This window comes from Rhineura floridana, chromosome 11 (assembly GCF_030035675.1).
Source record: "Rhineura floridana isolate rRhiFlo1 chromosome 11, rRhiFlo1.hap2, whole genome shotgun sequence".
NCBI classification, from domain to species: domain Eukaryota; kingdom Metazoa; phylum Chordata; class Lepidosauria; order Squamata; family Rhineuridae; genus Rhineura; species Rhineura floridana.
The window spans coordinates 27,002,143-27,018,205 of NC_084490.1; the positions used below are offsets into that span (position 1 = coordinate 27,002,143).

General features: G+C 38.1%; 1 protein-coding gene across 1 annotated transcript; it reads left to right on the top strand.

The window, feature by feature from the left end:
* The first annotated feature begins 787 nt into the window (after window positions 1-787).
* LOC133367634 (vomeronasal type-2 receptor 26-like) lies at window positions 788-15,766 on the top strand. The gene is made up of 6 exons (XM_061591729.1): window positions 788-867; window positions 3,709-4,018; window positions 6,175-6,537; window positions 7,726-7,953; window positions 13,047-13,173; window positions 14,850-15,766. Exons 1-6 carry the CDS (start codon window positions 788-790, stop codon window positions 15,764-15,766), a joined length of 2,025 nt encoding a protein of 674 aa, XP_061447713.1.
* Window positions 15,767-16,063: the final 297 nt, after the last annotated feature.

Sequence of the window (16,063 nt, forward strand, 5' to 3'; positions counted from 1 at the left end):
ATCCTATTGTTCAGAACTAGATCCAGGCATAAGCAGGGCTCCGTAATTCTTTTGTAGGATCATTACTCTTGAGATATACTTCCACTCAGTTATGATTTTTAACACATAATGTCTTTCCTCATCCTTTCTCCTTAGCAAGTTCATCATCCACTTTCCAGATTCTTACTGAAAATATTGAAATTCATTGATTAGCCATGGTTTAACAGAGAGAGCTGTGCATGTTGTATAACAGTAATGCTGCTTCACCTAACATATCCTACGTTCTTTGGATAAATGGATTGAGATTTATCTAGGTCACAGTTGTTTTCTTTGCATACCAAGGCAAAGTGGGTGCCTGCAACTGAATATATTGAAGCTATACAGTATATGAGGATTAAGGGGGGAAAGTCCCTCAGTCATTCCCAGAGGATAATATGGGGAGAAAAAAAGGCATGCTTGCTGGAGATACTGATAAATGAAGAGTCATTATTAACCAGAAGATGTGCATTGGTGCATAGATTCCTTAACAGGCAAAGCTGTAAATCACTGTAGCCATAGTATCATCAACAATTCAAGTGAGGCTGTCACAACACTGATAAACACCACATGTAATGCTGTTGAGGGAAACATGGGAATCGATGTTGGGAGAGGAAGTTTTTTCAACAGGACCGTCCTAGTGGTGTTGGTGCTGCTTTTATTGCTGTGTAATACTGCATACAGGCCACATTATATTAATTGCAGCATATACAATGATCCTCTTCCTATTCCTCATGAATTTTACCAGCCAGGGGACCTTGTCATCGGTGAGATGGTTTCTCAAGTCCTATACCTCTATAATATCCTCTTTTTCACAGAACAGCCTTCACAGATACTGATTGATGAACCTATGTAAGGCATTTTTATTCTCTCTGTGTGTGTATTATGCTCAGAGCAAAATTACTGCAAAAGCATCATTAAGGGAAGTGGCAGAAACACTGGATGTGGTGGATAGAAGTAGACGACAACTACAACAACATTAGTTGTGCTTTCAACTTCATCCTTCAGTTTTATGTACTTTTCAGGGGGATACTTAAGCAGCCTCAATAACTTATTGTGTGTGTGTGTTTGTGTAGACAGATAGTTATTTATTTCTATATTATAATATTTAGCACTGGTACTAATTTTTCCTCTGCAAGCCCCTTTGAAATCAAGGATCTTCTGTAGTCTTATAGGACTTCTACAGTATAACCACATGGTGGATCATGCAGTCATTTAGGTTTTTTCCCACTATTTCTGTTCTCTCCATACTTTGTTCCTTCTCATCCTTGGCCTCCATCTCTGTTCCCCCTTCTTCCAAACTTCTGCTTTTTAAAAATGCTTCTTTTCCTATTCCTATATTTTAGAGATACCACTATGTTGGATTGTCTCTAATGTCTCCACCATGGCAATTTGTCCAGCCTATTCCAATCTTACACAGAGATAACCTCTGGTTTATTTCTGCTGCTTGAAGAAAACGTGAGGAAGACCCACATTCAAACTGAGAGTACAGTGTATGTGTACAACTTGTGCATTTGCAAAGAGAATCATGTCCACACTTTTGGTTCATAATTTACATTTAAAAGTGCACAAGTAAAATATTTGAGTTATATGGAGTTTTTTAAAGGAGAATTTATGAATAGGCTTTCAGGCATTATGCACTGGTCTGACATATTGTATTTGAATTGTATTCAAATGTAAAACTTGCAAGGATCCCTTTTCCACCTTTCTACTTTCAATGTCTTCTCTTATTTCCTTATCTAATGGAAGATTCTCTTCAATTGAATGAATGTATCACTGACTTCAGATAATGTAAATAATCGCTTGCACTGGCCATGTTATTGTAGAAGCTGTTAGTACAGAAATTCTCAGTAATGAATATATTGAGTGAAATAACAACAATGTCACTGGAGAGAGATAACCAAGACTCACATGCTACATTTTCTCTTAGTGTGCACTTAAAAAAAGTAGGAAGCACATAATATCTATTACCTATCTGAGGTGTTCCTAAAAACAAATATTTCAATATGTTGAAAAAATGATTTTATTTTCAAAACAGCCCATTAATATTAACTAGTGAACACACACTTTGTTTTCCATGGGGTCTGGGTAAAAGTTGGATTAAGTAAAATTAAAATGGATCCTCTTGAATTTTCATATTTTACACAGGGTCGCCAAAACTACACTGCACAAATAAAGTTTATATTGGTAAACTGTAAAGTAAAAAAATTAAAAAGCCAAAGCACCACAGAATTTGTCAACACCACCAAAATATTCATCAGACATGGATCTTTACAGTTCTTCATTTTTACATAGGATGACAACAATATCACCAACAATCACATACCACATAGGTGGACAGAGAGGTGACCTATGATTTGTGGTGTTGATGGGATTCCTTATGAAAATTAAGAAGATGCCTCAGATCCATGTTTTTTCACCATGGGAGTGCTGAATGTTATTACTCAGTCAATGATGATACCATGAGGGAAAATGTGCTGTTGATAAAAGTGTGTTTGTACCTTCGCACTCATTCTCTCTGCAATACCATTCTTTATCTCTCCCCCTCATCTCTGCCTGTCTGTCTCTCTGTCTGTTTCTCTCCTGACTTCTAAAACACCCCACTTCCCCCCTGATATCTCCTTAGTTGGTCCATTTCCTCCGGCTATTCTCCCAGATTGCTTGCCTTTTAATTCTGCCCTCCTTGTTGCTCCACTTTTTGTTCAGCTGCTGATCTGAACCGTGAAAAGTATTGTTGCACGCCATCCCAGTCTCCGAGCAGTGCAAGACTTCCAGGGGTTTCTCCACTTACCCAGGGTTTGGTTTCCTAGGAAAGAAGATCAGCAGAGACTATGGTGTCTTTATGACGTGGTTTATTTACAAACATTCACAGCTTGAGCATAAGATGGAGGGGTCAACAGCATTAACAATGCATCAGATCTTGCTCCCCATTGCCAATAGCTTTGGGGGTCCAGAAAGCAAATAAGCCTCTCTGTTTGTTACCCTAGTTCCCAGCTTCTCCAGACTAGACTAAAAGTCACAAGCCTTTCCTTGGATCCAGGATGGGTGGAGGAGGGGCCCTCACCTGAAATAATTCTGACAGCTCTCTTTGGATATTCAGACTGACCATTCAATAAGTCCATTAACTCTCAGGTTATCTCAACAAAGGAAACTAGCCTGACCAGTAGAGCAGGTTTCTTGTTTGCATATCCCAACTTCAGATACAAGATTACCGGCCTGAAGGGGACACATACACACACAAATCTGTCTCATCCCTCAATCCCACAGCAGTATGTAGAGATGAAAAAAGGAAGTGGGAAACAGTGTTGCTCTTCCATATTTGTTCTTCAGTTTTATGTACATTTGGGAGGGCAATAAGCAAGGGAATTGCTCAGAGGCTCTGCAGACACCAGGCAAACCCCTAAATGGCACCATTAGACTCATGGCCAACATGTGGGCAAGTTAATGCCTATTTACTTTTAGCTGCTTGTTGTGTATAGGCACAGAGAATGCCTCCTTTAAATGCAGGGAACAGTTTCTGAAGGACCAGAGTGATCTTAAAAAGCTCTTCAGTTCATGGGAGGAATACTTATATCAGATGTCTCTTTTAAAATACTTCAGTCAATTGTCTTAAGCTACACCACAGTCTTGGAAACTTACAGGTGATTAAGTGTGTAAATTATGTTTTATTGTTGCTGTTGTTTTATTAAATAGTTGTAAATATTATTCCAGTTCAGTGCCAAAGAACTACCAGCACATCCTGGCCTTAGCATTTGCTGTGAAAGAGATAAATGAGAATCCCAACATCTTACCAAATATCTCTCTGGGGTTCCGCATCCTCAATAGCTACTACACTGCAAGAATGACCTATAAGGCCACCCTGAGCCTGCTTTCATCACAACACAGGTTTGTGCCCAACTTCAAGTGTCACAAAAATAATAACCTCATAGCTCTCATTGGAGGATGCATCTCTGAAGTATCTGCCAATATGGCCATCATTTCAGCAATCCATAAGACTCCACAGGTAAGATGGAGGCATGTTGGTATGGAGATTTTACAATTGTGGCATACCATATTCATTTTGTCAGTGGTTTGACAAGATTCCTGTGATACTTTTGTTTAGCAGATGGATTAATAGCAGCCTAAATGAATCTCTGATCTGATGGATTCACAGCTTAATGAAAACTTGTGCTCAGGTGATATTCATCAATGAATTCTCATCTAAGTTGAATGACTGGGGTGCTAAACTGCTCTGTCCTGATCCAAGACAGAACCTTTTGACTATTTAATATTTTTGTCAATTATTTAGATGCAAGGACTGGGGGAATCCTTACTGGTTTGCAGATATCAGAAAGCTTGGAACAATACTTAACACTTCTGAAAACACAAATAGAATTGCAAATGATGTCGATGTAATGAAAATTGGGATCTAGTGAACAAAAATTTAACTAAGACAAAGTATTGCATTTTAGCTTCAACACCCAGAGCACAGTGATATAATGAAGGATATGGGATGGGGCAGAAATTCAGATAGGCTTGCATTTTAATGCAAACATTTCTAATTTGAACTTCCTGAAACAATGTGTCGACTAAAATGCAACTTCAAAAGTCATACTTTTCCTAATTATGCAAGGCAGTTCCTTAATCCTAAAATGTGTACAAATTGCATGTATCAGGGTATGGTATACTTAAAATGTACATAGTGAAAAATGACATTCAAATGTTTATTATAACAGGGGAAATTGGTTGCAAAATGTGTAAATTAAGCAAAATTGCATAACACAGCAAGTATATTGGGAAAAATGCACTAAATGTATAAAATTCACAAACTAATGTGGAAATACAAACTGAAGTTAGGACTGGAAAAATGGGAAACTGAAATGGATAGATTTATGTTTGGCTGTAGTGCATGTAGTAGTACCTAAACATGAGTTAGAAGTGGGATGCAACCGCAGAAAGGCTAACACCATATCAAGCTACATTAATAGAATCATTGTTCTCAAGTTACAGAATGTGAAATTTACATTTGAAGCTGGTCCAGAAGCTCCAGCTAATGCAAAATGTGATGGTGCAATTGCAGACAATTAGCTTCATTTTATGCCATTGCTGAAAGAATAGCACTGGCTGCCAATCAGCTACCAACCTAAGTTCATAGCACTGGCACTATAAAACATTGCCTCACCCCTCCTGCACATCTTATCAGAGTGTCATTTCCATCAAATATATAAATCAGACCTTTAGTATGGCAGCACTTGCCATTTGTATTCCCTCGTACTAAATATTAGACACCGTCTCTACTTCTTTTTGGCACCTACTGAAGACTTTCTTCTTCCAACAAGTCCATTAAGTGGAGATCTTTATCCAAAGGTTTGGAAGTATTTTAATTGTTTTATGTATGGAATTGGTTTTAACTAGTTTTATATATGGAGCTGTTTTTAATGGTTTTTACACTTGTCTTTCTTTAATTGCAATTTTTTTTATAACTTTGTATTTTATGGTTGTATCCCACCCTGGTACCCTGTGGTAAAGAGTTGGTTAGAAATCTAAGAAATAAATAGTTGGATTTTATTTGCATGCTTCCAAGTGATTGTTGTGTTCATTTCTTGGTGTTGCACTTCAGAAAAGTATGAACATATCAGAACAGGTTCAGAGGAAGGAAATGAAGTAATTTATTATTTATCATTTCCAACATCCAGACACATCCCAATGCAAAAGTAATCTAAAACAGCACAAAATTTCCACATTCTCCACACAAGGATCCCCCAAAAGCCCAGCCATCAGTGCTTCCTGAATATCCAGAGAACCAAAAATGGTCAAAGTTGAAGGAACTGTGGAACTTTAGCCAGAAGAAGAAAAAACTAGAGGGGGATTCATATTGCACTCTTCAAATACCTCAGTGGCAATTACAGTATATTGAAAGGAGGAAAGACTCATTCTCTGCAACTCCAGAGGGAAATACTAGTTTTTTGTTAAACTTTAAGAGAAACTTCTTCATGGTAAGAGATAATCAGCAGTGGAATCAATTACTGAAGGTATTCTTCCTTATTGTTCACTTTTACTGGAGGTCTTTATCAAGTAGAAGCTAGGCAAATGTTTGTTGGGAAAGCTGTACCTCTGAAGTTCTTAAAATTCTCTAATGTAACATAATCCATCTGAAAATTACATATGCATTTATTTCAGCTCACTTATGGATCATTTTTGGCAGTGCAGGGTGCTAAAATGCTATTTCCATTTTTATACCAAATGGTCCCAAATGAAGCCAAACAGCATATAGGAATTGTACAGTTACTTCAGCATTTTGGATGGACTTGGATTGGGCTTGGTGCTGTGGATGATGACAAAGGTGACAGATTTTTAGAGACAATGTTACCAATACTTTCTGAGAATGGTATCTGTTATGACTTCATATTAAGACTAGCAAAATGGAATTATCTAGATGAGATGATACGCTTGGCTTTAGAAAACTGGGAAAGCTATGCAGTTATTGTTGAGAGAAAAGCCAATGTATACTTAGTTTATGGAGAACCTCCATCCTTTCAGGTTGTAAGAATGTTGTTATTTGTATCACCATTAATGGGATGGCCATCTCTGGGTAAAGTGTGGATTGTTACATCCCATTGGGATTTTGCAACACTGACTATTCAGAAGAATTGGGATATACAAACCTTCCATGGTTCTGTATCCTTCGCAGTTCACTCAAATCAACCATTAGGGTTCCATAAATTCATTCAGATGTTAAATCCTTCCTGGGCCAAAGGAAATGTTTTTATGCAGGACTTCTGGGAACAGGCATTTGGGTGTTCATTAAAAATATCAAAAGGGGAGGAGAAGGAGCAGAAGAAAACCTGCACAGGGGAGGAGAACCTGGAGAGCCTTCCCGGGATTTTATTTGAAATGCACATGAGTGGCCACAGCTACAATGTCTACAATGCTGTTTATGCTGTGGCACATGCTTTGCATACCATATACAAATCCAGCTCCAAACATAGAAGACTGGGAGAAAGAGAGAGATTGTCTTTTCAGAATGTGGAACCATGGCAGGTAATTACAACTCAAGACTTTTTTTTTAAGAAAAAGCAGACTAACTTTTTTTCCAGATGTAAAAATAGCTCTAATTTTACATAATACCAAATTGTGTGTGCCTTTGGTTTTTGTTTGGATAAGTACTGATTAGGGATGTGCTAGAATTGCACCCAATTTGGATTTGGAACCAAATTTTCCATTACTTTGCTTAGATATTTTTTTCTGCAGCTATTTTCAGAAACAGATTTTCCCCCAAAAGAAACCCACCTTAAAATACTGATATTAATATTTTATTGATATTTCCTTCAGTTTATCAATATTCAGTTTATCAACATTTCCTTTAAAATATCAGTATTTCCTTTAAAATACTGATATTAGTACCAATATTTTTCAAGGGGGGGGGAATGGATCAATAAAAGCATTAGGTAGTAGATAAAGAAAGGATTCAAATCAATACCAGCCTATTAGGGTGATGGAGCATTTTCGAACTGGCACTGACCAAGAGATCCCATCCCTAGTACTGATAGTCACTTTATAATAAATGGTCTTAATAAATAAGTGGTATTGGGATATTCATAATTGGCCACACACATGCAGCCAGTGGAGATAAATGACAAGTGGAAAAATTGAGTCACCATATATGCACTTCAGGAGAGGTCTGGAAACACAGTGAAGTTGACCATTTATTTATGCTTTATTTCAATCTAGGTCCATCATTTTCTAAAGGGCATCGTATTCAACAACAGTGCAGGAGATACTGTGTACTTTGATGAAAATAGAGAATTAGTTGTAGGTTTTGATCTTACAAACTGGAATATTTTCCCCAATGGCTCTATGGTCAGGGTGAAAGTTGGAAGATTGGAACCTCAGGCTCTGCCAGGCAAAGAGTTAACCATTAATGATGAACAAATTGTGTGGCATCATAGCTTTAATCAGGTGAGCAATAACTGCAAATGCTTGAGTATATAGAAGCAAAAAGTTCCATTTTGTCCAGGTCATATTTCAGGGAATGAATTATGAAAAAATAACTTTATTTTTATTTTTTAAAGAACCACTTCATTCCCTATTTTTTTTTCAAAAAGATGAGATCAAACTTGTCTGCATCAGATGCATTGTTACCCTATCCTGAGGGTGTATACAGAACATTTTTGACCTTATGAATCTATCTGAAAAATTAAAATAAACTAGAAGGGGGCATGGCTATATGCAGTGGAGGACGCAGCATGATTTGAGTGCTCTAGGCCAGACTGATAATCAACAGCAAGCTACAGCTTCAAAGGAGGTAAAAAAAAGTTCCTAAAACAAAAGCACTGAATCAGGTATGTGCCAAGGAGCCCCATGGCTGGGGCAAGAACAGACTTATTTTAAAGCTGAAAGTTTTTTAAAGCTAAAACAGAGGAGGCCAAGGCCTCTTCTACAGCCTCCAATATGGCAACTGGTACCAGCAGGGAGGATCACAGGGAAATGGAGGGAGCTATAGGTGTAATAGCAACAGAGATGGCTAGACAGCTTGCCTTACTGAAAAAAGAACTCACTTTGGAGTAGACGAATGCCCTTCAGCATCTAGAGTCTCATATGGCCTCCACAACTATCAAGGTATAACCAGTAGAGAAAACAGCAAATGAACCCTTTGAGACAAGTGTAAAGGAGGGGAAGTCCAGACCCTCTAAATAATGCACAGAGAGCTACAAATTAAAATGGCTGACCTGGAAGATCACAACCAGAGGGGGAACATTTGGGTGAAGGGGGGGGCTGAGGGTTCTGATGGGATGATATGATTACCTACCTGGTAACATATCAGAAGGATTTTTTTTCCTGATGTAAACATCCAGAGCAGAGACACTGAATTAGCACATAGGGCAGTAACAACAAGACCCCCCTCGGAAAGCAAACCTAGTTACTGGATTCAAGCAATTCCAAACAAAAGACACTGTGATGAAGCAACAAGGAGTCTACAAAATGTGAACTTCGGCACCCTGGTTATGATATAGCAAGACCTAAGCGGTGAAACACTTTGCAGGCGTAAACTGTTGAGGTCTGCAACAGAGAAATTGCAAGCTACCAACATCAAATACAGATGGGAGTTCCTCTTCCGACTCTTGGTGGAAGGAGATGGTATGCTTCATTTGGTTACTACTCAGAAGGAGGCTGCCCACATCCTGTCTCTAACATTCAGCAGGATATAGATGAAGATTTAGAAGACACCCTAAATTGTGTCCAACAAAAAATCGTGTTTACAAAAAAAGGAAAAGAACACAAACAAGAGAAAATGATCCTGCCCATTTCATCCTGAACCCACGCCAGGTACCTCATGATTGCTATGATCCCAGAGGACTCAGAGAATCTGAAGGAATGTATGCGACATCTCCTACACAATCTGACCCAGGCCAGAGTTACTGCAGTGGCCACAGGAATGGTGTATCTGAAGTGGAAGATGGCAGGTGGCTCAGAGGAGATTCTAGAATTACAGCTTTTTGTCAGCTTTCAGTGTCCAAATTAAAATATGGCACCCAACAATACTTTGAAACCAATGGCTATAAGGAAGTGGCTCCCAAATTTGTATGGGATGCTATGAAAGTGGTGATTCGGGGGTAGCCAGAAGTGAATTGGCTACTATGAGGAAAATTAAAGGAGCTCAAAGAATGGCCTTGCAAAAAGATATCAATTAATTGGAAAGAAAGCATAAACATTGAGGATCTAAGACAGTAGTGTCATAGTCATAGTCAATTTGTTTATGAATCACATTTTTAACAGATACATCTGTACTCAAAGTGGTTCACATAAACATTGCAGAAACATGTCTAATTTCAAGGGAGATGGAGACTGCCTATAAACTCCTAGGATGAGGAAGCAAAGTTGCAGGATTTTGATTGGTTTAATACACTATGCCACTTTTTCAACAACAATGTTGAGATCAAAGCAGCTCACAATAATACAATAGCATTAAAATAAACAACAAATTCTGACAATGTAAACATATCAAAACTTCAATGGAAAAGAATTAAATAAGCAATCAATGCAGTTCAAGATAGCAAAAACTTGTGAACCATTCACTGATTTGAAGACGTAGGTGAGATGGGATGATTGTAGTACTGTGGTTAAGGATTTAAAGGCTGTCTGAGGGATTTATTAGCATCTGGGCCAGAGGAGAAAGTAAGGATCTTGTCCACTACTTTAGAAAGTGAAGGGTACTTTTATTTATTTATTAGATTTATATCCCGCCCTTCCTCCCAGTAGGAGCCCAGCAGAAGTGGTTTTAATGCAAATGTAACAATATGGAGCACACAATAAAATAAGTGCTTTATCAATATGTTAAACAGAAAGCATCAATTATTATCTACGAGTGTTTACTGACTGCAAAATTCAGTTTGTGAGCAAGATATTATTATGAAAATACAGCATATATTGTTGGGGTGCCTCTAGGATAGCATTCTTCAATATTTCAGAACGATGGGTGCATAGGCTAGGGAGTAATGAATGGAAAGGGAAAATAGCTTCAGCTTGTATTCTGTTAAGATGGCATAAAAACCTAGATAAACAAAGTGCAAAGCTGATTTGAGATACATAGATGTATTGGCATGCGGCACAGAAGCAGAAGGACTTGAATGTCCTACATGCTCTAAGCAAGCACCAGTACCAGAACTATCAAAAGCAAAAAGCATAGAAACAGCGAAGAATAAAGTGATACATTATTGCTGTATCTATTTCAGAAAGCATTGTGATTGGAGAGCCCTGATAAAACAACGCTTTAATTAGAAGCTAGACTCATGTCTCAGAAGAGTTCTCCATCTATACTCTGCTTAGACCAGCATATTCCATATATATTTTTATTTAGCATTAAGCAGTTTTAATTTAGCATTTCTTGTTCTGTGTTCTGAGCATGTGGTTCTCAAACAGACTCTGTCAGACAGTCAGTGCAATCTCTCTCTTTAATCAGGAACTATTTTATTAAACCAAATAAATGAATAGTGTACAGAATCTCCAAGAAAGTTTACAATTTCTGGGGTTAGTGAACTGAAGATGGTGATGATGGTGGAGAAGTTTAATGACAGAAGATTTTATTGTTGACTGTAGGATTGCTGAGAAAGTAGGTTCAATGGGGAAATAGTCTTTTGAGTAAGATAGTGCTTCAGAGAGACAGCATCTAAGACAGTTGCCTTCTGAGAAAGAGAGAGGTAAAAAAGGAGTGTTGTCCTCTGGGAGCTACAAGGCCTGCTGCCAGCTTTGGCAATGGCTGAAACAAACTGAGGCATGTTTTGGAAGGAAAATTAACTGCAGGAAACTAGTTGGAACTGACCAATAAAAAAGGTGATATCACCTGACAGGAAGTTACTTTTATACCTAAGGGAGCATAGAACCAGGCTCTAGAGTACCATATCTCTAGCATAATAAATACACTGTTTGCCACAACTACTAGAGGGAATCTCCCTACATGCAATTCCAAAACCTGAGGAGGTGACACACTCTTGAAATCTCTGCAATGCCCAAAATCTCTACTGAGGTGCTCAATTCACTTTGGGACACATTGACGTTCCTGCTTCTGAGATCTTTTGTCTATTGAATGCAAATTAATTGTTACATGAAGCAAATTACCATTCAAGTCATAATAAAATGTGTAGGTAGTTTCTAAGAATCCTTTTTACCAAGTAGAACCTGTACATACTTCCTGTTGAGGAATGCTGGTTTTAAGGGATCCAACAGCAATTATCACCAAGACGTCCTTTTACCAGCTTCAGCTGATAAGACAGCTGCGGCCGTTTCTGGACCAGGATAGCCTGACCACTGTTGTTGACGCACTGGTAACCTCTAGGCTGGATTACTGTAATGTGCTGTATGTGGGGCTGCCCTTCAGGTTGGTCCAAAAGCTGCAGCTAATGCAAAATGGTGAGACTGGTCACTGGGGCAGGGTATCGCCAACATGTCACCCCACTGCTGAAATAACTCCACTGGCTGCCCATTTGCTACCAGGCCAAGTTCAAGGTTCTAGTTTTGGTGTACAATGCCCTATACAGCTCGGGACCAGGATACCTGAAAGGCCATCTTACCCCTTATATACCCAGTCGATCACTGCTCTGTGCAGGTGAGGGCCTCATGCAGATACTATCTTATCAGGAGGTTCTTTCTGTACAATATAGGAAATGGACCTTTAGTGTGGTGGCACCTACCCTGTGGAATTCCCTCCCCTTCAATATTAGGCAGGCGCCATCTCTGCTTTCGGCGCCTTTTGAAGACTTTCCTCTTCCAACAAGCCTTTTAAGTTGAGACCTATCCCAGTCTGCGTCTGTTAGAATTGCTTTTAATATGTCTTTTGATATGTTTTTAACCCTTTTGTTAAAAAGAGATGTTTTTAAAATTTGTTTTTTTAAATGTTTTTAACATTGTTTTGTATTTTAAGGTCTTTTATTTTGTTTTAAAGTGTTTTTAGTGTTTCTGTTTGTCACCCTGGGCTCCTGCTGGAAGGAAGGGCAGGGTATAAATAAAATAAAATAATAAATAAATAAATGTCCTCAATAATATCTATTGTCAACCTTTCAGGTAGAGTCTTTGCTATGAGATTCGTAAGGGGACAAAATGGCCTAAGAAAAAATCCCACACATATATATACAGGTTCCAGAACAGGCTGCCAGAAACATAGGCTTTATCATCTTTTTTTTTTTTTACATTTCATCTATAATTGTTTTTCTTCCTGAAGAAGAGTGATACTCAAAGCATAATGAGATTATAGCACTTCATTCTTTATTTGCTCAGATATTTCACAGCCATCCCTGCTGTTTTGCTTTTTTTGGTATCTCTGCTACTCCTGCAGCATTTTAAATCATACACATGACTGATAGATGTCATAAAGACTCCTGCTATAGACAATCAGCCTCCTAAAGGTGGACAGTGGTGGCTCTAGGTTACAAATGTGTAACAGCCAGTTGGTCTGTCCTCACACACACTCTCCCCCACATGTTTCTAATCATATGGAGGTGAATGACTGAAGTGGGATAATAACTTATTGCTGATGGCTCTTATGTGATTCTGTACAGGTGCTGCCCCTCTCTGTGTGCAATGACTACTGCTATCCTGGCTCCAGCAGGAAAAAGAAGGAAGGAGAGAAATTTTGCTGCTATGATTGTGCTCCGTGTCCAGAAGGATTTATGTCTGGCCGGAAGGGTAGGAGACATAATGTATACAGATACCAAGGAATTCCCATAACATAGCTGATTTACTATATCAAAGATTTCCATAACACAGTTTTTTGTTATATTTGTTTGGAGAATACAATTCATAATCCAAAAAGGAATTTTTGAAACAAGCAGCCTTTTCTTTTTTCTCTTTAAAAAGTACTTTAAAAGAGAGAGGGACTGGGTCATATCAGACTAATCACAGTCTTTCAGCCTAACTAACTCAGAAGGTGTTGTGAGGATCAGATGCAGGAAACTGTGTGCCACTTTGAGCTCTCTGAAAGAAAGGTTGGATTAAAAATTATTTATTAAAATAAATATTTTAAAATAAATAAAATATAAGCAAACAAATAAAATACTAAGGCTTCATAAACATCAGCTGATTGATAGACCAAATGTTGGGGAGCGAGGGAGAAAAATGGGCCTCCCTTGCCAGGGAGATCTTTTGGGTCTCAGCCAATCATACAAATGAGGTGCTTTCCAGCAGATTTGCCAGTTCATGCATAGATTAGGGCTAGGTTTCCTCTTTCTGATTTCTAATTTGAACACCTGGTTTTTCATGGTCTTTCTCTTTTGATATATCTGATACTGGACATACAGGATATGACATAAGTTAGATGATTGTTCTTTCTGTTTTACTATTGTTTGAATCAGGTAAACATTTAGCCATGTAGTCCACCAACTCAGCTCATTCCACAAACTCTCTTTCTCTCTCTCCTACATTCATATTGCAATGTACATAGTTTGAAAAAAGTAAATGTACTGTAACTAAAAACGTCTTACAATTATTCAGACTGAAATTGCACATATAACATTGCATAATTGAAATATCTCTGTATAATAGAAGCAAGGCGAAGTAACATAGATTTCCTTTTATCATAGCATGTTTTGGGTAACCACCCTTATCTTCTACTATAATCAATAAAATTAGTCAGTTTTTGGACTGAAGATATACTGTTTTTTATTTTGTCCTCTAAATCAGATATTTAAGGTTAATTCAATCATTAAAGCACAGTTCCATATTTTATTGTAGTATCTTTTAATTGATGGTACCCATTCTTAACTTCCCCACATATAAACTTCTGGATTCTGGTAATAATTAAGAAAGTAATTCTATGTGTTTTTGGTTTACGTGAGCTTTCAAATAATCTAATAGAAAGATAACTGTGAAATGGAATTCTATATCCCAAGAACCTGTCCAAATGTTCTCTTATTTTCTTCCGGTATTAATATTAATATTTTATGTTATTTCTGCAAAATTACGTTTCAACCCCATCTGAAAGAAATCACCTTTCTCTTTTTGGCATTTCCAGCATGAGGTAAGATTTTAAAAATTAATTTTATGGATTTTGCAGAATGTACAATCTACTCATAACTCTAAAACAGTTTTCTGTTATACCTGAATTTAAGAGCACCTGTGACCTGTTGTCCAGAGGTTTGCCCAGACATCTATTGGAATATTTTATCAAATGTTTTGAGCCCTACCTGTAAATGAAAAAAAGGTTTCTGCTATTCTACCACTATACACTGGCATTTGTCAAAGACTGAGTTTGTCTCAGAAGTGCAACATAAAAAGAAACACTCTTAATGATTTTTATCACTGACTGCTTTGGACTGATGTTGGTCAACATAAGACATACATAAATATATCCTCGCTTTTTTCAGATATGGATGCCTGTGTCAGTTGTCCAGAAGATGAGTATCCCAACAAGGGCAAAAGTCAATGCATTGCCAGAGTTGTAAGTTACCTCTCTTACAAAGAAAATTTAGGGATCATGTTGACTGTCTTGGCAATTTCTCTGTCCTTGATCACAATTGTAGTACTTGGAATTTTTATGAAGCACAACGACACTCCCATTGTCAAAGCCAACAACCAGACACTCACCTACATCCTCCTCATCTCCCTCCTCCTTTGCTTCCTCTGTTCTTTACTCTTCATTGGACAACCTGGAGAGGTGATCTGTCTTCTCCAACAAACAGTGTTTGGCATCATCTTCTCTGTGGCTCTTTCTTCTTTGGTGGCAAAGACCATCACTGTGGTTCTGGCATTCATGGCAACCAAACCAGGATCCAGTGTGAGGATATGGGTGGGGAAAAGATTGGCAAATTCTATTATTCTTTCCTGCTCCTTTACTGAAGCTGGAATTTGTGCTCTTTGGTTAAGTACTTTCCCTCCATTCCCAGATAAGGACATGCACTCGATGAATGATGAAATCATACTCAAATGTAATGAGGGCTCAGCTTCTATGTTCTATTGTGTCTTGGGCTATATGGGTTCCCTGGCCATAATAAGCTTCATTGTGGCTTTCCTCGCAAGGAAGTTACCTGACAGTTTCAATGAGGCCAAGTTCATCACTTTCAGCATGTTGGTTTTTTGTAGTGTTTGGTTGTCCTTTGTACCAACTTACCTGAGCACGAAAGGAAAATACATGGTGGCTGTGGAGATCTTCTCCATCTTGGCTTCTAGTGCTGGGTTACTGGGTTGCATCTTTTCCCCTAAATGCTATATCATTTTGTTGAGGCCTGAGCTGAACAACAAGGAGCAAATAATTAGGAGGAAAAAAATGAAAGAATTAAGTTAATCTCTTTATTTGACTTTTCTATATATATATTTTCAAATATGCAGATTGTGGGAATATCCTTAAAATTCTAGTGAGATTTACTTCTGAGTAGACATTTTACCGCCTTCCTTCCCTTCAAGCTCACTGCTAGCACACAGAAGCACCACTCCACTTACCTGGGAGTAAGCCCCACTGCACTCAATGGGACTTACTTCTGAGTAGACTTTTAAAAAATTGCAGAGTCCTTCAAAGCTCCCCCCCCCATTTTTTGACTCTTTCCTTCCCTCAAGCTTGATTGAGCAAGTGGGGAAGGCAGGC

Coding starts and splice junctions, on each gene's coding strand:
- LOC133367634 (XM_061591729.1), top strand. CDS start 788: ATGGTTTCTCAAGTCCTATACCTCTATAATATCCTCTTTTTCACAGAA. Junction 868..3,708: donor ATACTGATTGATGAACCTAT/GTAAGGCATTTT, acceptor TTTATTAAATAG/TTGTAAATATTATTCCAGTT. Junction 6,538..7,725: donor AACCTCCATCCTTTCAGGTT/GTAAGAATGTTG, acceptor ATTTCAATCTAG/GTCCATCATTTTCTAAAGGG.